The sequence below is a fragment of the Ambystoma mexicanum genome, chromosome 6p, assembly GCF_040938575.1.
Source record: "Ambystoma mexicanum isolate Mex_15411 chromosome 6p, UKY_AmexF1_1, whole genome shotgun sequence".
NCBI classification, from domain to species: Eukaryota; Metazoa; Chordata; class Amphibia; order Caudata; family Ambystomatidae; genus Ambystoma; species Ambystoma mexicanum.
In genome coordinates, this window is record NC_090935.1 from 1,036,678,163 (window position 1) to 1,036,692,789 (window position 14,627).

At 50.6% G+C, this 14,627-nt stretch overlaps 1 protein-coding gene across 3 annotated transcripts in view; it reads left to right on the forward strand.

Moving 5' to 3' along the window:
• The window catches only part of AUH (AU RNA binding methylglutaconyl-CoA hydratase), a 1,015,770-nt gene that overhangs the window by 932,237 nt on the left and 68,906 nt on the right, over positions 1–14,627 (forward strand). For all 3 annotated transcript variants that reach the window (XM_069625642.1, XM_069625641.1, XM_069625640.1), the window contains exon 9: positions 5,655–5,702. In XM_069625642.1, the coding sequence (XP_069481743.1) occupies positions 5,655–5,702 (48 nt within the window). The remainder of the gene's footprint in view (positions 1–5,654; positions 5,703–14,627) is intronic.

Consider the following 14,627-nt stretch of genomic DNA (forward strand, 5'->3'; position numbering starts at 1 on the left):
TGGGAAAGGAAATTTAGACTGGGTAGGGACACAGCACCAGTCAGGAAACGGGGAGGGAGATTTAAGGGAAGACCAGAATCAGGAAAGTGTGGGTGTACCCAGTGACGTCAAAGGTGGGGTTGAAAAAGGGCACCTAAGAGACTAGCAGGAGGATATACGATGTGGCAATGTGTGTAGGAGATTGTTGGAACATGTGAAGTATTGGTTAAGGATTGATGGTGGTACTGCAATGTGAGTGTGGGTGGATGTGATGTAAGTGTGTGGTAAGCACAGTGAAAAGAGTGAATGTGTGAAGACTGGCACATAGTGTAAGGAGGGTGTTTGAGAAATAGTAGTGGAGGAGGAATGGTCGTATATGGCTTGCAAAATCTACTAGCCCACTTTGTTTGCAGCAAATGACAAATACCTTTCAGCATGGCCTTTCAGGAATACCTTTCAGGGTGGCAGCCATGCACCTAATATGCAGTGTGCTTATAGTGGGTGACATATTGTAGCGAATTGGTTTACAACTTCCTAACCAGATGGAGAGCCCTGACTCCCAAGGGCCTGCATCCCCAGCATTCTCACTGTCGCGAATTAGGAAAAGCGAACAGCTTTTGAAACCTGAGAGAAGAGAATGTCTCCCTCTGCGTTGAGTGTGAATTTCTGCTTTCACAAACATTTTTAATGTGTGGGCATCAGATAGCTCTCTCTCATAGTATTTTGAACAAACCCAAGAACCTTGAAATATACTCCCGGATGACGCTATCTTTCAGTCAACTGTTTTGACTAACCTAATGCACAGAGGAGAAGGAGGCATAGAATAGATAGCACAATGCTTTAGAGAAGCAGTTTTAGATAATACACTTGACGGGCTGCACCGTCCCCACAGGGAGGCAAATAAAACCAACTTTGCTTTGCATGACAAACAAACCACTTTATTTACATTTTGTCCCAGCAATATCCCTTAATAATTCTCACTATCTTACATGAGTTCCAACTATAACATAATCCACTGAGTGGATATAAATCAGTTAATCACTTCACACACACATTTGCCATCTCCAATACCGATACCTTAAGCAAGGAAACTTAATTTAATGATTGATAATGCCTACTTCCCAACTTGTACTGTAGGGAGGGTCATTTCACTTCACTTTTAAGGCTATACAGTCTTTCTATAGCAACACTTGAAATCAAAGCATCAAAATAAGCAAGGCACAATGTACAAATGATGTAACATCTCTCATGACAGTTAGGCAATCAAAGTCTGCATGGAAAAAGAAATTATAATATTGCACACATGACCTTTAAGCTTACTTCTAAAGCGTACGACTCTGCTCAGCATCTGCCCACTCCTGAGGGTGAAAATGATTTGTATATGCTTTACAGTCTTGGAAATCCCCTTCTTACTTAATGTCCATTGTTGGCCAAATAATCTCTGCTTCTAAGCCAGGGAGCTGGTTTGGATACCTCCCATATTCTTTGATATTTAATAATAATAATGGCTTTGGTAGCCCCTCTTATTCTCGAAGCGCATATAACAAGCTTTGAGCATAGGTGTCAACAATACTTCAGAATATGCTGCCACTGTGACTACCTGAATGGTCCTTCTACTTGGTCTCCAGTGACTGGCGAAATACGTCAGCAAACTAAGTTAAGGGCATATTACTAGCTGCTTAATATGGCAGGAGACCTGAGGCCTACTCTGCTATAGTAAAAGCCATTATCTGTAATAATATGGGGTTGTTTGAAATGCACACCCTTATCCCAGCTAAACTACCTATGCATAATATATATTGTTGGGAGGAACTCCCAGGTATGCCAGAGGGACACTGGAAGTTTGTGTATTTGGAGGGCCCAACAGCCTCCCCCAGGATACATCGAGGACTCCGTCGATGGCAAGCTCAAACTGTGGTTTATTACAGACAAATCCAAAAGGGATAAGCACAGGAACAGAGAATATTTATGCACATCTCGCTCTTCCTCGGCTCGCAGGCTGGTTTTACTGCAGAAAAACCTAACGGGCCCGGTGATTCGGTACTGAGCACTCTATATCCTATACAGGACACTATAGATGTTTTTCTACTGGCCCTTGCATGTCAGGTGGCTGGCCTGATCCATTCCCAATTCACTAACTATAACATTATTGCAGTGTTCAGGATTTAGCATTGGTTATTGCCCATTTCTACCCATTCCTAGGGTACTAGATTGTAATTGGCTAGAGCTAGAGCTGACGTCCCCATGCCTGGGATCTACAATGATTCTCAGCTCACTGTGTACCTCTTCAAGGTGATGAGAACGATTATGTCTCTGTATTGTAACTTGCGTGTACCACCTTTGCCTTATGAGAGTGCTCTCCTGTCTGGCGCAACACTTGTTGCATACTTGTTAGTCTGTGTCTGGCTGCCTGAGACCAGCTCTCCTTTGCAACTGCTGATCGCTGTCCATTGTCTGCTTTGGCTGTGTCACGTGTTCAGAGACCACAAATCTGCAGTTCCTTAGGGTTACTCGCATTTAAGCATCTGCAAGCTTTGCTCAGGATCTCTTGCACCTTGCGGTTTCTGCATTGCTGCATTTGTCTGATGGCAAACATAATAAAAGCGATGACAGTATGTATATGTGTCTGTCTTCGATCTACAGAACTGTGCGCTCGTGTTCTTCATGTATTCAAGTGTGTGTTTGTGTCCCAAAGTGCAGGTGGCACGTGGTCTGCTATGTCGTGGTGTTTCTAATGACATCAGCAACATGGCTTCTTGGTGCTTTAGTCCAGGCTGTCCATATAGGTCTCTTTGACCATGGCCTGTGGCTCTTCATCCACACAGGGATATATCTGTACCGCCCCTGGTCTGTATGGCTGGCTCAGGGGATACCGCTCAACATATTTTTCAATCATTGGTCTACTTTGAACAAACCGGATGAATAAGTCGGTGGCTTCCCTACCCCTTTCTTACCCTGCATGGCAGACTGTGTAACATACCATGATAATGCACCATTTTACAAAATGCACTGGTAAATATTATGTCACCCGTAATGGAGTGAGTGCATTGGTCTTAGGTCGAGTATGTAAGCTAAGAAACGTACCCTTCAGGTTTAGTGGGATTTTTAAGAATTTTCAAGGTCTGTTGTGGGAGAAGTGGTGATAGCAATGGGAAGGAGAGTGGTCATAGTGTGTGAAGGTGTGGTCATAGTGGAGGAGTGCTGTAGTAGGAAGAAGGGTGGTAGTAGCAGAAGGAGGAATGGTAGTAGGAGGAGGAAGAGTGGTAGAAGTGGGAGAAGGTGACATAGTGTGGGACTGTCGTTACAGAATTGGAAGAGAGAGAACATCAAAGGGCGGAGGTGGAAGATAGCTGGAGTGAAATACTGGAGAAGAGTGGTGATGTACATAAGATGGCAGAAATGAACTAGCTTTTAATTTTCTATCAAACATAGGAATCCATGTATAGCAAGGTCAGTGCTGATATCTAGAGGACATTTTCAGTTATTTTCGGATAAATCCCTAAAAGAGAAATTATTTGCAGGGCGCATAAATCTGATTATATCTGATTTAACTGAAATCCAAAAAGGATAATTACATTCCAAAAGCCTAATGTAGTCTTTGTTAGAGCAGGAAAAGTAGCAAATACTTGTTACAAATATCGTTTGTTAGACTGTGCTTCTCTGCCTTGTGAGTCTACGCTGATATGCTTAAAGTGTGCTATTATTACATGTCTTATTATATGCTATGCAGAGTAATGTTTCTGTTTGGTTTATTGGAGGGGCAGCCTGTCTCTTGTTATACATTAATCCAAATGTGCAGTGGTGCTCCGATATTTGCTAACACGTGAAATTGTTGGAGTACGTATTGCTTGTTATTTGCAGTCAATTGTTTTGTTTCTTTGAGGGCAAACATGTCTGTCAGTTAATCCCAGTCTTCACCCCAATTTGGATATTTGTTGGTTTGTGGAAACCTCAATATTTTTCATTGCCTGTCCCCCTTTTAACTCACACGTTGCTCTCACAAACACCCACAAGTACATTCACACTGCAGTCATTCACACTTGTTCACACACAACTCCTTACATGCATGTACATAGACATTTCACTCATTCGCACAAGCACACATTCTTGTGAGCTCACTCAAGCTCACGCATACTGTACCACATACATGCACTTATTGTTTGTATTATTATTAGGGTATGTATTGAGAAACATATTCGGGAAGCAACAGAGAGCTTTACAAGTCATAGGGGGGGGGGAGTACTCGGTCTGAAAAGATCAATACAAAGAAGCAGCGAGCTAACAACGGGGAAGGAGAAGGCAGGCAAATTGGCAGAAACTGAGGTGGAATGAGGTTGGAGCAGATCACCCTATCGCAGGAGTGGATGGGGTATGTTACCATCATCATAGCTTACCCTCACCTAACCACAAACTGCATGAACATGCATATGTACAGGTTTGTTTCTACACTTACCAGACTCCTGCAGCCAACTTGCTGGCTTAGTGTTTCTCCCGCTTCTCACTGGGCTGAGGGGATAGGGACGTGATAACATTTTCTGGCCTGGGCACTGGTGGGGTGAGGGAAATATTGCGGTATGATAGCACTCTGCGAGGGGGCAGGGAGCGTAGTGGTGCCAGATTTTTGAAGACCTCTCGGTTGTGTTGTGTGGGGTGGGGTATGGTGTTGACCAGTCAGTGAGCAGACCATCACAGGGAGCAAGGCTGTGCTGTGAATGGAGCAGCCAGAGACACGTCACAGTCGCAGGCGGGGACTGAGTTGAACAGCGAGCAAAGGAAGCGTCACTCCAGCAAACTCCACACTAAAATCCTGTGATTTCAGAGGTAACTGTTTATTGAAAAATCAATGCAAACGTGGTCATTGGTTTAAATTACATAAGGTCATATAAAATAACAAATCGCACATAGTCCATTTTATTCCAAGAGTGTTGCCAGTTGCAGTGCCCCCAGATATCCTGCTTCCAAAACCCCTACTCTCAATGTGTTCTCTGTAGAAATGTTTTTGCCACATGTGGTGTCCCTTTGCGTCAAAAAATGCACCAACACCAAAAGGTTTGCATAGCTCTCTATTAAGGAAGAAACAAGGCCTGAACCACGAGTTCGCTACTCGTAGTCGTATTTGTTTCCTGATTAGTGTTATATATTTGGCACTACATTTCTTTTGTCAATCATTATAGATGTACACAATATGCCTATATACAAAGACCACACTTTAAAGAATCCATTGTGTTATGCTTTAGTAGCGTGCCAGATTTGTTCTGGTGTTTATACCTTGTAAGGCTGTAAATCCTCGCTTCTATACTTGGTAGTTTACTGTTCATATGGACTGAGCGTCTAAGTGCAAGCTTAATGTCCAATCCACTTCGGCTGCTGTTGGCAACCAACTCGCCCTACCTCAGTAATCTCACTAAAGCTCACGTTTCGGATCTGCTGCTAGAAAGTAAACAGCGTAGCCACATGAGGGTATGAAAGGAAAGAACGCTGAAATACAGACCTGCCCTGCTGCCTTGTGGCCACCCCCTTACTCCCATCCTGCCCCATCCATCTACTGTCCATCACGATTTCTCTGAAGCCGCTTTCTGTGCCCATGCAGGAATCGGATTACACGATGGAGTTACATAGCCATGTTTTCCCTGTTTTTTGCAGGTCATTTACAAAGCTCAACTTTTTTTTTCCAGGTGGATTTAGCAACGGGCTTAGCAATAGAAGAGGCATGTTATGCTCAGGTATGTAGCCTGATGTTCTGCATCTTACATATACTGATCTATTAATAGTATTACTGGCCTGCAGTCAGGATGTGTGTAGGGACTTTTCGTATATGAAAATTATTGCTTATGCTTGCTTGCAACAAAAGTGACAAGTGATATTGAACTATTCCAATGTTCAATTTATATATTGATCAGTTAAATAATTTAAGATACAAGCCTCATAATGCATGCTTTCTTAATGTAATGCAGGCCAAAGATAATTGTCAGAAACATAATACCAATTTCGAAATAAAGAGCACGTCTATATTGCAGCACAATACACACGTGTATCCTGGAGAAATAAACGAAAATTCTCCAGCATGGGGTCTGGCATGGATTCACATGCTCATGAATACTCCCCGTTGTCAGGCCGGGAATCCTCGGTATAGAAAAAAATCAGTATCAGTTTCGTTTCTGATCTGTCTTTCTTAGTAGTAACAAATCACTGGTCTCTGGGTCATACTGCCCCCAGCCAATGACTGCCCTCTCCCTAAGCCCCGCCTCTGTCAGCCATCCTCAGATTTTTACCGCACGTTCAAGTGTTGGGAGTCCTCGTGCTGTAGCTCTCGAGCTTTTGCTGCGTTTTCGCGCTTTTTTCAGGAGATTTTTCTCATTTTTTCGGTTAAATAGAGCCTCAAGCTCCACCGTTTCTACATCCGATCAACGGGGATCCGTTTTGGAGTTTTCTACGCCCCTCAAGGGTGAAGATTTCGTAGAGTTACGCTTTTGGAGGATTCCAGAAGTTCCAAGGCCTACCCCGGACATGGCCCAGGAGAAAGGAAGCTCGACGCCCGGGAAGCTGTTCAGGACCTGCCCTGGATGCCAGCTTCAGAATGTTTTCAAGGAGGACGAGCATTCGTTATGCCTCTACTGTCTCCATGAGGACAAGACGCACAAGGAGAAGGACTGCGCGTTTTGTGGGAACATGTCGGAGCGGACCATGAAGGATCGCCACCTCCGTCTCGCCAACTGGCTGGAAAGGAAGAGCCCGTCAGGCGAGAAGAAGAAGAAAAAGAAGTCCGAGCGGTCTTCTAAGTCCTGTGAGGGCGCCCCGGCGACGGGGGCCCAACAAAAGGCTAAGCACTGCGAGTCCGCGGGCACCGGGAGCGCCGAACGGTCGGGCTCCTTGGCTGCCAGGCAGGGCGCATCCTCCCCGCCGCCATCAACCACGAGCCAACGCTCTGGCTCGGGTAAGAGGAAGTCAGAGAACCCGGCGAAGCTTCTGGAGAGGCCCCGGTCGATCTCGAAGATTCCGGGAGAGGGGGAGCGAGGCTCGGACCCTCCCCCCAAGGTGAAGGCCCCAGGCGTCCAGAAGGTGACACTGCCTTAGTTCACCCTGCTAAGACCTCGATTGAGGACGTCGCCGCGGCCCTGGCTCAGCCTGTGGAGGCTACACCAGTGGAGGCGCCCTCAGGACCCAGAGTCTCCCTGCCACTGCAGAGGGAGTAGTCTTTCAGGCCCATTGAGAAGACCCCCATGAAGTCCTCATTGGAAAAGGTGGGGGAGGGGCTGGTGGCCATCGTGGATATGGACACGACCTCTGAAGAAGAGCTCATTGAAGTCGTGGAAGAGGCCCAGCCCATCGGGAGGGATCCCGACGAGGGCGACGACGAGAGCGACGGGGTCGCCGACAATGCTCCTCAAGAGCCCTCGCGCCCGTCGTTTCCGGCGCCGCAGTACAATTCGGCGGCCATTTTGTCAGCGATTCAGTCCTTATGTTGGGAGATGAGGACAAGGTTGCCCCTCCCCCCGACGGAGGTACCTGAGCCAGACCCGACGGGGGAACCGGAGCCAGGACCTTCGGAAAGTCCACCGCATAAGAGGAGGACGACGCATCCTACGCCACCTCTCCCACCTCTGCGGCCTGCTCTGCCTTCCCCCCGGTCTACTACCCACGGGGATGATACAGGCACGGACACGGCTACGACAGGTACAGATGACGACGGAGGCGACGACGGGACGTGTCCCCCGTCGCCCCCTGCTCGGGCGTCCCCGCCCGACGAAATTGGATCCTTTCATGCCATGATTTCCAGGGCATCCGAGCTCTTCCAGCTCTGCCCAGAAGAGAAGAAGGAAGGGTTCCTTTACCAACGGCGCGAGGCTAAAAGGAAGACGGTCCTCGCCGTACAGCTTCTTGAAGACATCTGGGATGAGGGGCGCGCCCTCCTCAAGAGCCCTGCCACGGCGCCGGCAAAGAGGGACCGGTACGAGAAGAAGTACCGGGTCCCCGACACTGCCCCCTTGTGCCTTCGGGCGCAACCTACCCTGGATTCGGTCGTCTCGGCGGCGGCAAAGAAGAAAGCTGGGGGGGCATCTGCCTCGACATCAACTTCCCCGCCGGACGGCGAGGGCAGGAAGTTGGACACGATGGGACGACGGATCATCTCATCCGCAGCGACGACTATCAAGGCGGCCAACGCCCTGGCTATCGTAGCCCGCTACGACAGGGAGTTGTGGTTCAAAATCGCCCCTCTGTTGGATGGACTTCCAGATGCCAAAAGGGCTGAGGCCCTTCATATCCTACAGGAGGGTGAGATTGCTTCGGACCACGCCATCACGGTGGCAACGGACATCGCCGACACCGGTTTCCGTCAGTTGGGCAACGGCGTTTGCTTGAGACGACGAGGATGGCTCAAGGCCACAGATTTCCGCCAGGACGTACAAACCAAGGTTTTGGACATGCCCTTCGATGGGAACAACCTGTTTGGGAAGGCGGTTGATGAGTCCCTTCAGGCCATCAAGACAGACACAGAGACTGCCCGGGCACTGGGAGTGCTCCAACAACGACAGCTGTCCTTTCGGAGCTCCGGAGGCAGACAAGGTGCCTCCAAGGGATCCGGCAGTGGCTCCTCCACGTACCGCCAAGCGGCAAGATCTTCGTCCCAGGAAGCCTACAGGGGACGCAGCAAGTCAGGTGGTGCCCGTCGTCGTCGACGGGGAGGTCAAGGAGGCAAGGCGGCCTCCAAACAAGATTGAAGCCGCCTTGGGTCGGGCCCCCGCCGAAGCACACCGGTGGGAGGCCGGCTGGCGAGGTTCGTCAGCGTGTGGGAGTCCATCTCCACCGACCGTTGGGTGCTGGACGCCCTGGCCCAAGGGCACGCCCTCGAGTTTCAGAAGAAGTGCCCTCGCGTTCCACCCGTGGCCAGGAAGGAAAATCATGTCTCTCAACTACTGTTGGAAGTAAGGGCGATGCTTCGGGGCTCCGGAGTTTACTCAAGGTACTTCCTCGTAAAAAAGAAGACAGGAGGATGGCGCCCCATCCTGGACCTACGACGACTGAACAAGTACATCAAGGCACAGAAGTTCCGTATGGTCACCCTCCAGCACGTGCTGGGTTAGCTGGAGGAGGGCGATTTCCTGTCGTCGTTGGACTTGGAGGATGCGTACTTCCACATCCCCATTCTAAAAAGACACCGAAAGTTCCTCAGGTTCGTGGTCCGGTCCAAGGGCGGCACTACCAGTTCAAAGCCCTCCCGTTTGGATTGAAGTTGGCACCCAGGGTGTTCACCAAGTGCCTCGCACCGGTGGCGGCGCGGCTGCGCCTACAGGGGATCCACGTCTACCCCTACCTGGACGACTGGCTCATCCGGGCAAGGACAAGGGATCTCGCCGTGGAGCACACTGCGAAGACCGTCCAGCTGCTCACGGACCTGGGATTCTCCATCAACTTTCCAAAATCCTACATGGTTCCGTCGCAAGTCGCCCTGTTTCTGGGAGCCAAGCTCGACACAGTGGCGCGGCTGGCCTCGCCGTCAGAGGAAAGGACCAGGACCATTCTGGGCAAGGTGCAGCGTCTGCTGGCCACGGACATGGCCAGGGTAAGATCTATCAAATCCCTCCTCGGGATGATGTCCTCCTGCATTTATCTGGTGCGCCTTTGCAGGCTTTGGATGCGCCCCTTACAAGAGTTCCTCGACGCCCGCTGGGTCCAGTCGACGGGCAGCTTCGAGGACAGGATCCCTCTCAACGAGACGTTCCGTCAGGCGATCCGGTGGTGGACTACCCGCTCCCATCTGTCGGCGGGCACGGACTTTCAGACCCCAGCTCACCAGGTGACGGTGACGACGGACGCCTCCCTGGAAGGTTGGGGAGCGCACTCCGGAGATCTTCATGCGAGAGGCCTTTGGCTCCCAGAGGAGAAGTCTCTCCACATCAACATCTTGGAGCTCCGCGCAGTGTTCTGGGCCCTCAGGTCCTTTCTTCCGTCCCTCAAGGGCAAGGTGGTGAGGATCTTCACCGACAACACCACCACGATGTTCTACATCCGGAAGCAGGGCGGAACCAGGTCCCCTGCCCTATCCAAGGAAGCCCAGGATCTGTGGCATTGGGCCTTCGCCCAGGGGATGTTTCTGGTGCCTCTTCATCTGGCAGGAATAAGAAACACGATCGCCGACTCACTCAGCAGCGAGCTGCGCTCGTGCCACGAGTGGGAACTACGCCAGGATCAAGTGGATCGACTCTTCCGACGATGGGGCGAACCCCAAATCGATCTCTTCGCGACAGCGACGAATTCCAAGTGCCGGAGGTTCGCCAGCAGGTTCCCCCAGCCGAGGAGCATGGGCGATGCTTTCTCGTTCCCCTGGGACGGCCTATTACTATATGCGTTCCCTCCGCTGCCGTTGCTGCTCCAGCTCATCAACCAGCTCAAGAGGTCCCGGTGCAGGATGATCCTCGTCGCACCGGCGTGGCCGAGACAGATCTGGTTCCCGGACCTTCTGGACTTGTCAACGTCCCCACCAGTCAAGCTGCCAACAGACGCAGACCTTCTCTCCAGAGAAGGAGGCGCCATTCTTCACCACAACCCGGAGTCACTGAACTTGCAGGCCTGGCTCCTGCAGCACTAGAGTTTGGAGGGTACGACATCCCGGCCGACTGCAGAGAGGTTCTTGCAAAGGCCAGGGCGCCCTCAACTCTCAAGTGCTACGGACATAAATGGAAGAGGTTCTCTGTCTGGTGCCGTGCACAGAAGATTAACCCTCTGCGGATTACGGCCCCTCAAGTACTGCCGTACCTACTGTTGCTGGCCAAAGCTGGACTGGCTCACGCCTCCATCAAAATACATCTGGCTGTCATCTCCCGATATACCAGGACTACGGGACGGGCGTCCTTGTGGTCTCATCGCCTGGTGAAAGAATTCATGAAGGGACTATTCCGATCATTCCCGCCGGTGAAGGCTCCTGCCCCGCCGTGGGAGCTTAATGTGGTGCTGACCAGGCTCATGGGGGCCCCATTCGAGCCTATGCATTCGGCGCCTTTGAAGTTCCTGTCATGGAAGACCGCTTTCCTTGTGGCCATCACCTCCGCACGACGAGTGGGAGAGATCCAGGCCCTATCTTGCAAGCCTCCATACTTGACTTTTCATGACACCAGGGTGGTGCTGAGGACACACCCCTCCTTTATGCCCCAGGTGCCGTCGGACTTCCACCTCAACGAGCCCTTGGTGTTGCCAGTTTTATTCCCGTCGCCTTCGTCGCCGGCCGAGAGGACTTCGCACTCACTGGATGTAGCTAGAGCGCTGAAGTTCTACGTGGACCGCACGAAGAGTTTTCGGAAGACGTCACAGCTGTTTGTGAACTTTGGGACTGTGAATCAAGGGAAGGCTCTCTCGAAGACTTCCATTTCCAGATGGCTCTCCGGCTGCATCATGCACTGTCACCGGTTGGCAAACCGACCGCTGCCCGGCCGTCCGAGAGCCCATTCGACCAGAGCGATCGCTGCTACCACGGCGTTCCTGTCTGGTGTGCCCCTGCTGGACATCTGCAGGGTTGCGACGTGGAGGTCGACGCACACCTTCACAAGATTTTACTGCATCGATCGGGACTCCAGGGAGGAGTCCAGGGTCGGCCAAGCAGTGCTGCGCAACCTGTTCGCCTAAGGTGAGCCTGGTGAGGAGGTAAGAGTTGCTTAATGTTGAGTTGTTGTATTGCTTAATGTTAAGCCTGTTGCCACCTCCCGTGGTTGTGCATGTGTGTACTGCTATGTATTCTCTTATTCATGAGCATGTGAAACCATGCCAGACCCCATGCTGGAGAAGGAACAAGTTACTTACCTGTAACTGTTGTTCTCCAGCATGGGTCTGGCATGGATTCACATGCAAACCCTCCCGCCTACCCCTCTGCGGCTCTTCACTTGGTCATACTGCCACTTTGTGCTACCAAATCTGAGGATGGCTGCCAGAGGCGGGGCTTAGGGAGAGGGCAGTCATTGGCTGGGGGCAGTATGACCCAGAGACCAGTGATTGGTTACTACTAAGAAAGACAGATCAGAAACTAAACTGATCTGATTTTTTTCTATACCGAGGATTCCCGGCCTGACGACGGGGAATGAGCATGTGAATCCATGCCAGACCCATGCTGGAGAACAACAGATACAGGTAAGTAACTTGTTCCTTATACTTGCGCACACCATTTGAAATCTTTAAAGGCACAGTAGAGACTAACTTGATGAATCTTGATGAATACCTGTTAAAAATGGTGCAGCAGCAATCCAACAAAGACACCTATTTAACAGTGGCGTAACACAAAATGTGCCCCCCCCCCCTGCGAGCCATCCTGAGGGCAGTGGCGTAACACAAAATGTGGGGGCCCCCCTGCGAGCCATGCTGAGGGGACCCCTCCAACTCTGCAAGAAATCACGGGTTGCGCCACACTCTGGCCCGACATAGATTATCATGCTTGCGCAATACACACGAATGTGCTGCTGAAGGGATATGCCACACACTGCACTAGGAGAAAGATATAAGTATGTGTTTTAATACGATATACAGCACACTTTCTGAGAAAAATTGGCTAAAAAGCCAGAGTGTTTGCAATTATTTTGTAGGGTAAGACCAATCCAATAGATGCAAGTCACCAACAGTGCACACGAACATTAATGTTTTGCTATTAAAAATGCTATTCCACAATGAAAACATGTCCAACTGGTTGCACAATGTAGACCAGTGTAGACACGTAATAACGTTACAGTAAAGCATGCCACGCCACATTTAGACATACGTAGACTGGTTGCACCAAAATGCCACTCAAAGCAATAACACTCATCAAGAAGAGAACACACATTCGAGCCCGTGGCCTCTAACAACACAGCCAAACTCTTTAAAATCTGAAAGGAACTGATCAACCCTGTTGCGGTCTTTACCGCTCCTGTTCCCTCCCAGGCCCTCTTTATGGCTCTGTCATCTCACTTCTCTGCTAAAACTCAGGACATCCTGTACTCCATATCCCCTTCCTCGCCCTCTTCCTCTTTCTCCCCCCCCTTTGGCCATCTCTAGCTCTCTTCCTCCTTTCTCCTCTTTCTCTCTGACAACACCTGACAAGGTTTCTAGACAAGTCCGATCTATGAAAGTGTCATCTAAACAGGTGCTCCCCTGCTCCTCCAGAACCATCAAGGACCATATTGACACCATCGCTCCAGGCTTGAACGATTTCTGTAATCACTTTCGCCACAGGAACATTCCCCTCTCCCCTTAAGTGCTCCCTTTTGCACCCGTCTGCCGATCCTGCCTGCCCTGCAAACTATCGCTCAATCTCCATCACCCATTTTCCTGGGCAAACTGTTGGAAAAGCTGGCCATCTCCCAGCTTAATCTCCACACAGAATCTGTTGGTTGTCTCCATGACCTTCAGTCTGGCTTCAGAGTTGCCAGAGGCACAGAAACTGCTCTCCTGAACACCTGTGAAGATCTGCTCTCTAACTTTGATTCCAGCATTCCTTCTGGCCTCATCCTCCTTGATCTTTCCTCTGCTTTCGACACAGTCAACCATGCCACCCTGATCAATCCTGATTAATCGACTCCATGAGAACCTGAGCTTCACGGATCGGGCCCTTGAGTGGCTGACCTCCTTCCTCTTGGACAGCCCCTCCCAGGTCCAACTTGGTCCCTTTCTCTGTGCTCCATCCTCTCACCCTGGTTTTTCAACCTCTACTTGGCCCCTTTGGCCCACCTGATCTCTACCTTCTCCTCTAACTTTCTGTCTTATGTGGATGACACTCCGCTTTCCTTCAGGATCCCTCAGACTCCTCTCCTCTCTCGCTCATTTCTGACTGTCTAGCCACGATTCAGGATTGGTGTGCCTCCAACGATCTCTGCCTTAATGTCAGTAAGATGGAGATCTTTCTGATTTCGACTCCTCCCCCTGCTTTCCCTCTCTCACTCTGGCCGCCTGCCTGGGCCCTCTTCCTTCACCTTCCTGTGAGGCAAACAACCTGGGTGTCATCTTTGACTCCACTCCCTCTTTCTCTCCTCACATCTCGCACGTTGCCAGGAAGTCCCACTACCAGCTGCTCCTCCTCAAAGGGACTCTTCCCTTTCTCACTTTCCCCCAGAAGCTCACTGTCTCCAGAGCCCTGGTTCTCTCTAGGCTGGACTACTGCAACAACTTCTTTCTCAATCTGCCTTCCTCTACTCTCCACCCTCTGCAACTAATCCAGAACAGGACTGCAAGACCTATCCTTGGCCTCAAGCCCAGGGATCGTATCTCTCCAGCCCTGAAATCTCTCCACTGGCTCCCAGTTGCTGCGAGGATCAAGTTCAAGACCCTTTGCATTGTCCACAAGGCTTTCTGGGCCCGGGGCCCACACTAAACCCAACGCTCTCTTCAAAATATCTTCCTTCTTGAGCCCTTTGCTCAGCTACCTACAACTCTCTAAGGGTTAGATACTTCTCCAGGCAGAGAGTGGGGGATAGATCTGTCTCCTCTGCAGGTGCCTCCCTCTGGAATAGCCTCCCTGCCCCTCTCAAACTTGAGCTGGACCACCTGAAGTTCTGGAAGCAGCTCAAAACTTTCCTCTTCTCCTCTGCTTTCTCTCTCCCCCCTCCCCTGCTGGCCTACCTGACCTACCTGTCTGCTGTACCGTCTGGTTGCTTGGCTTGTTCTCCTTGCACTACCCAAAGCCGCGCTGCCCT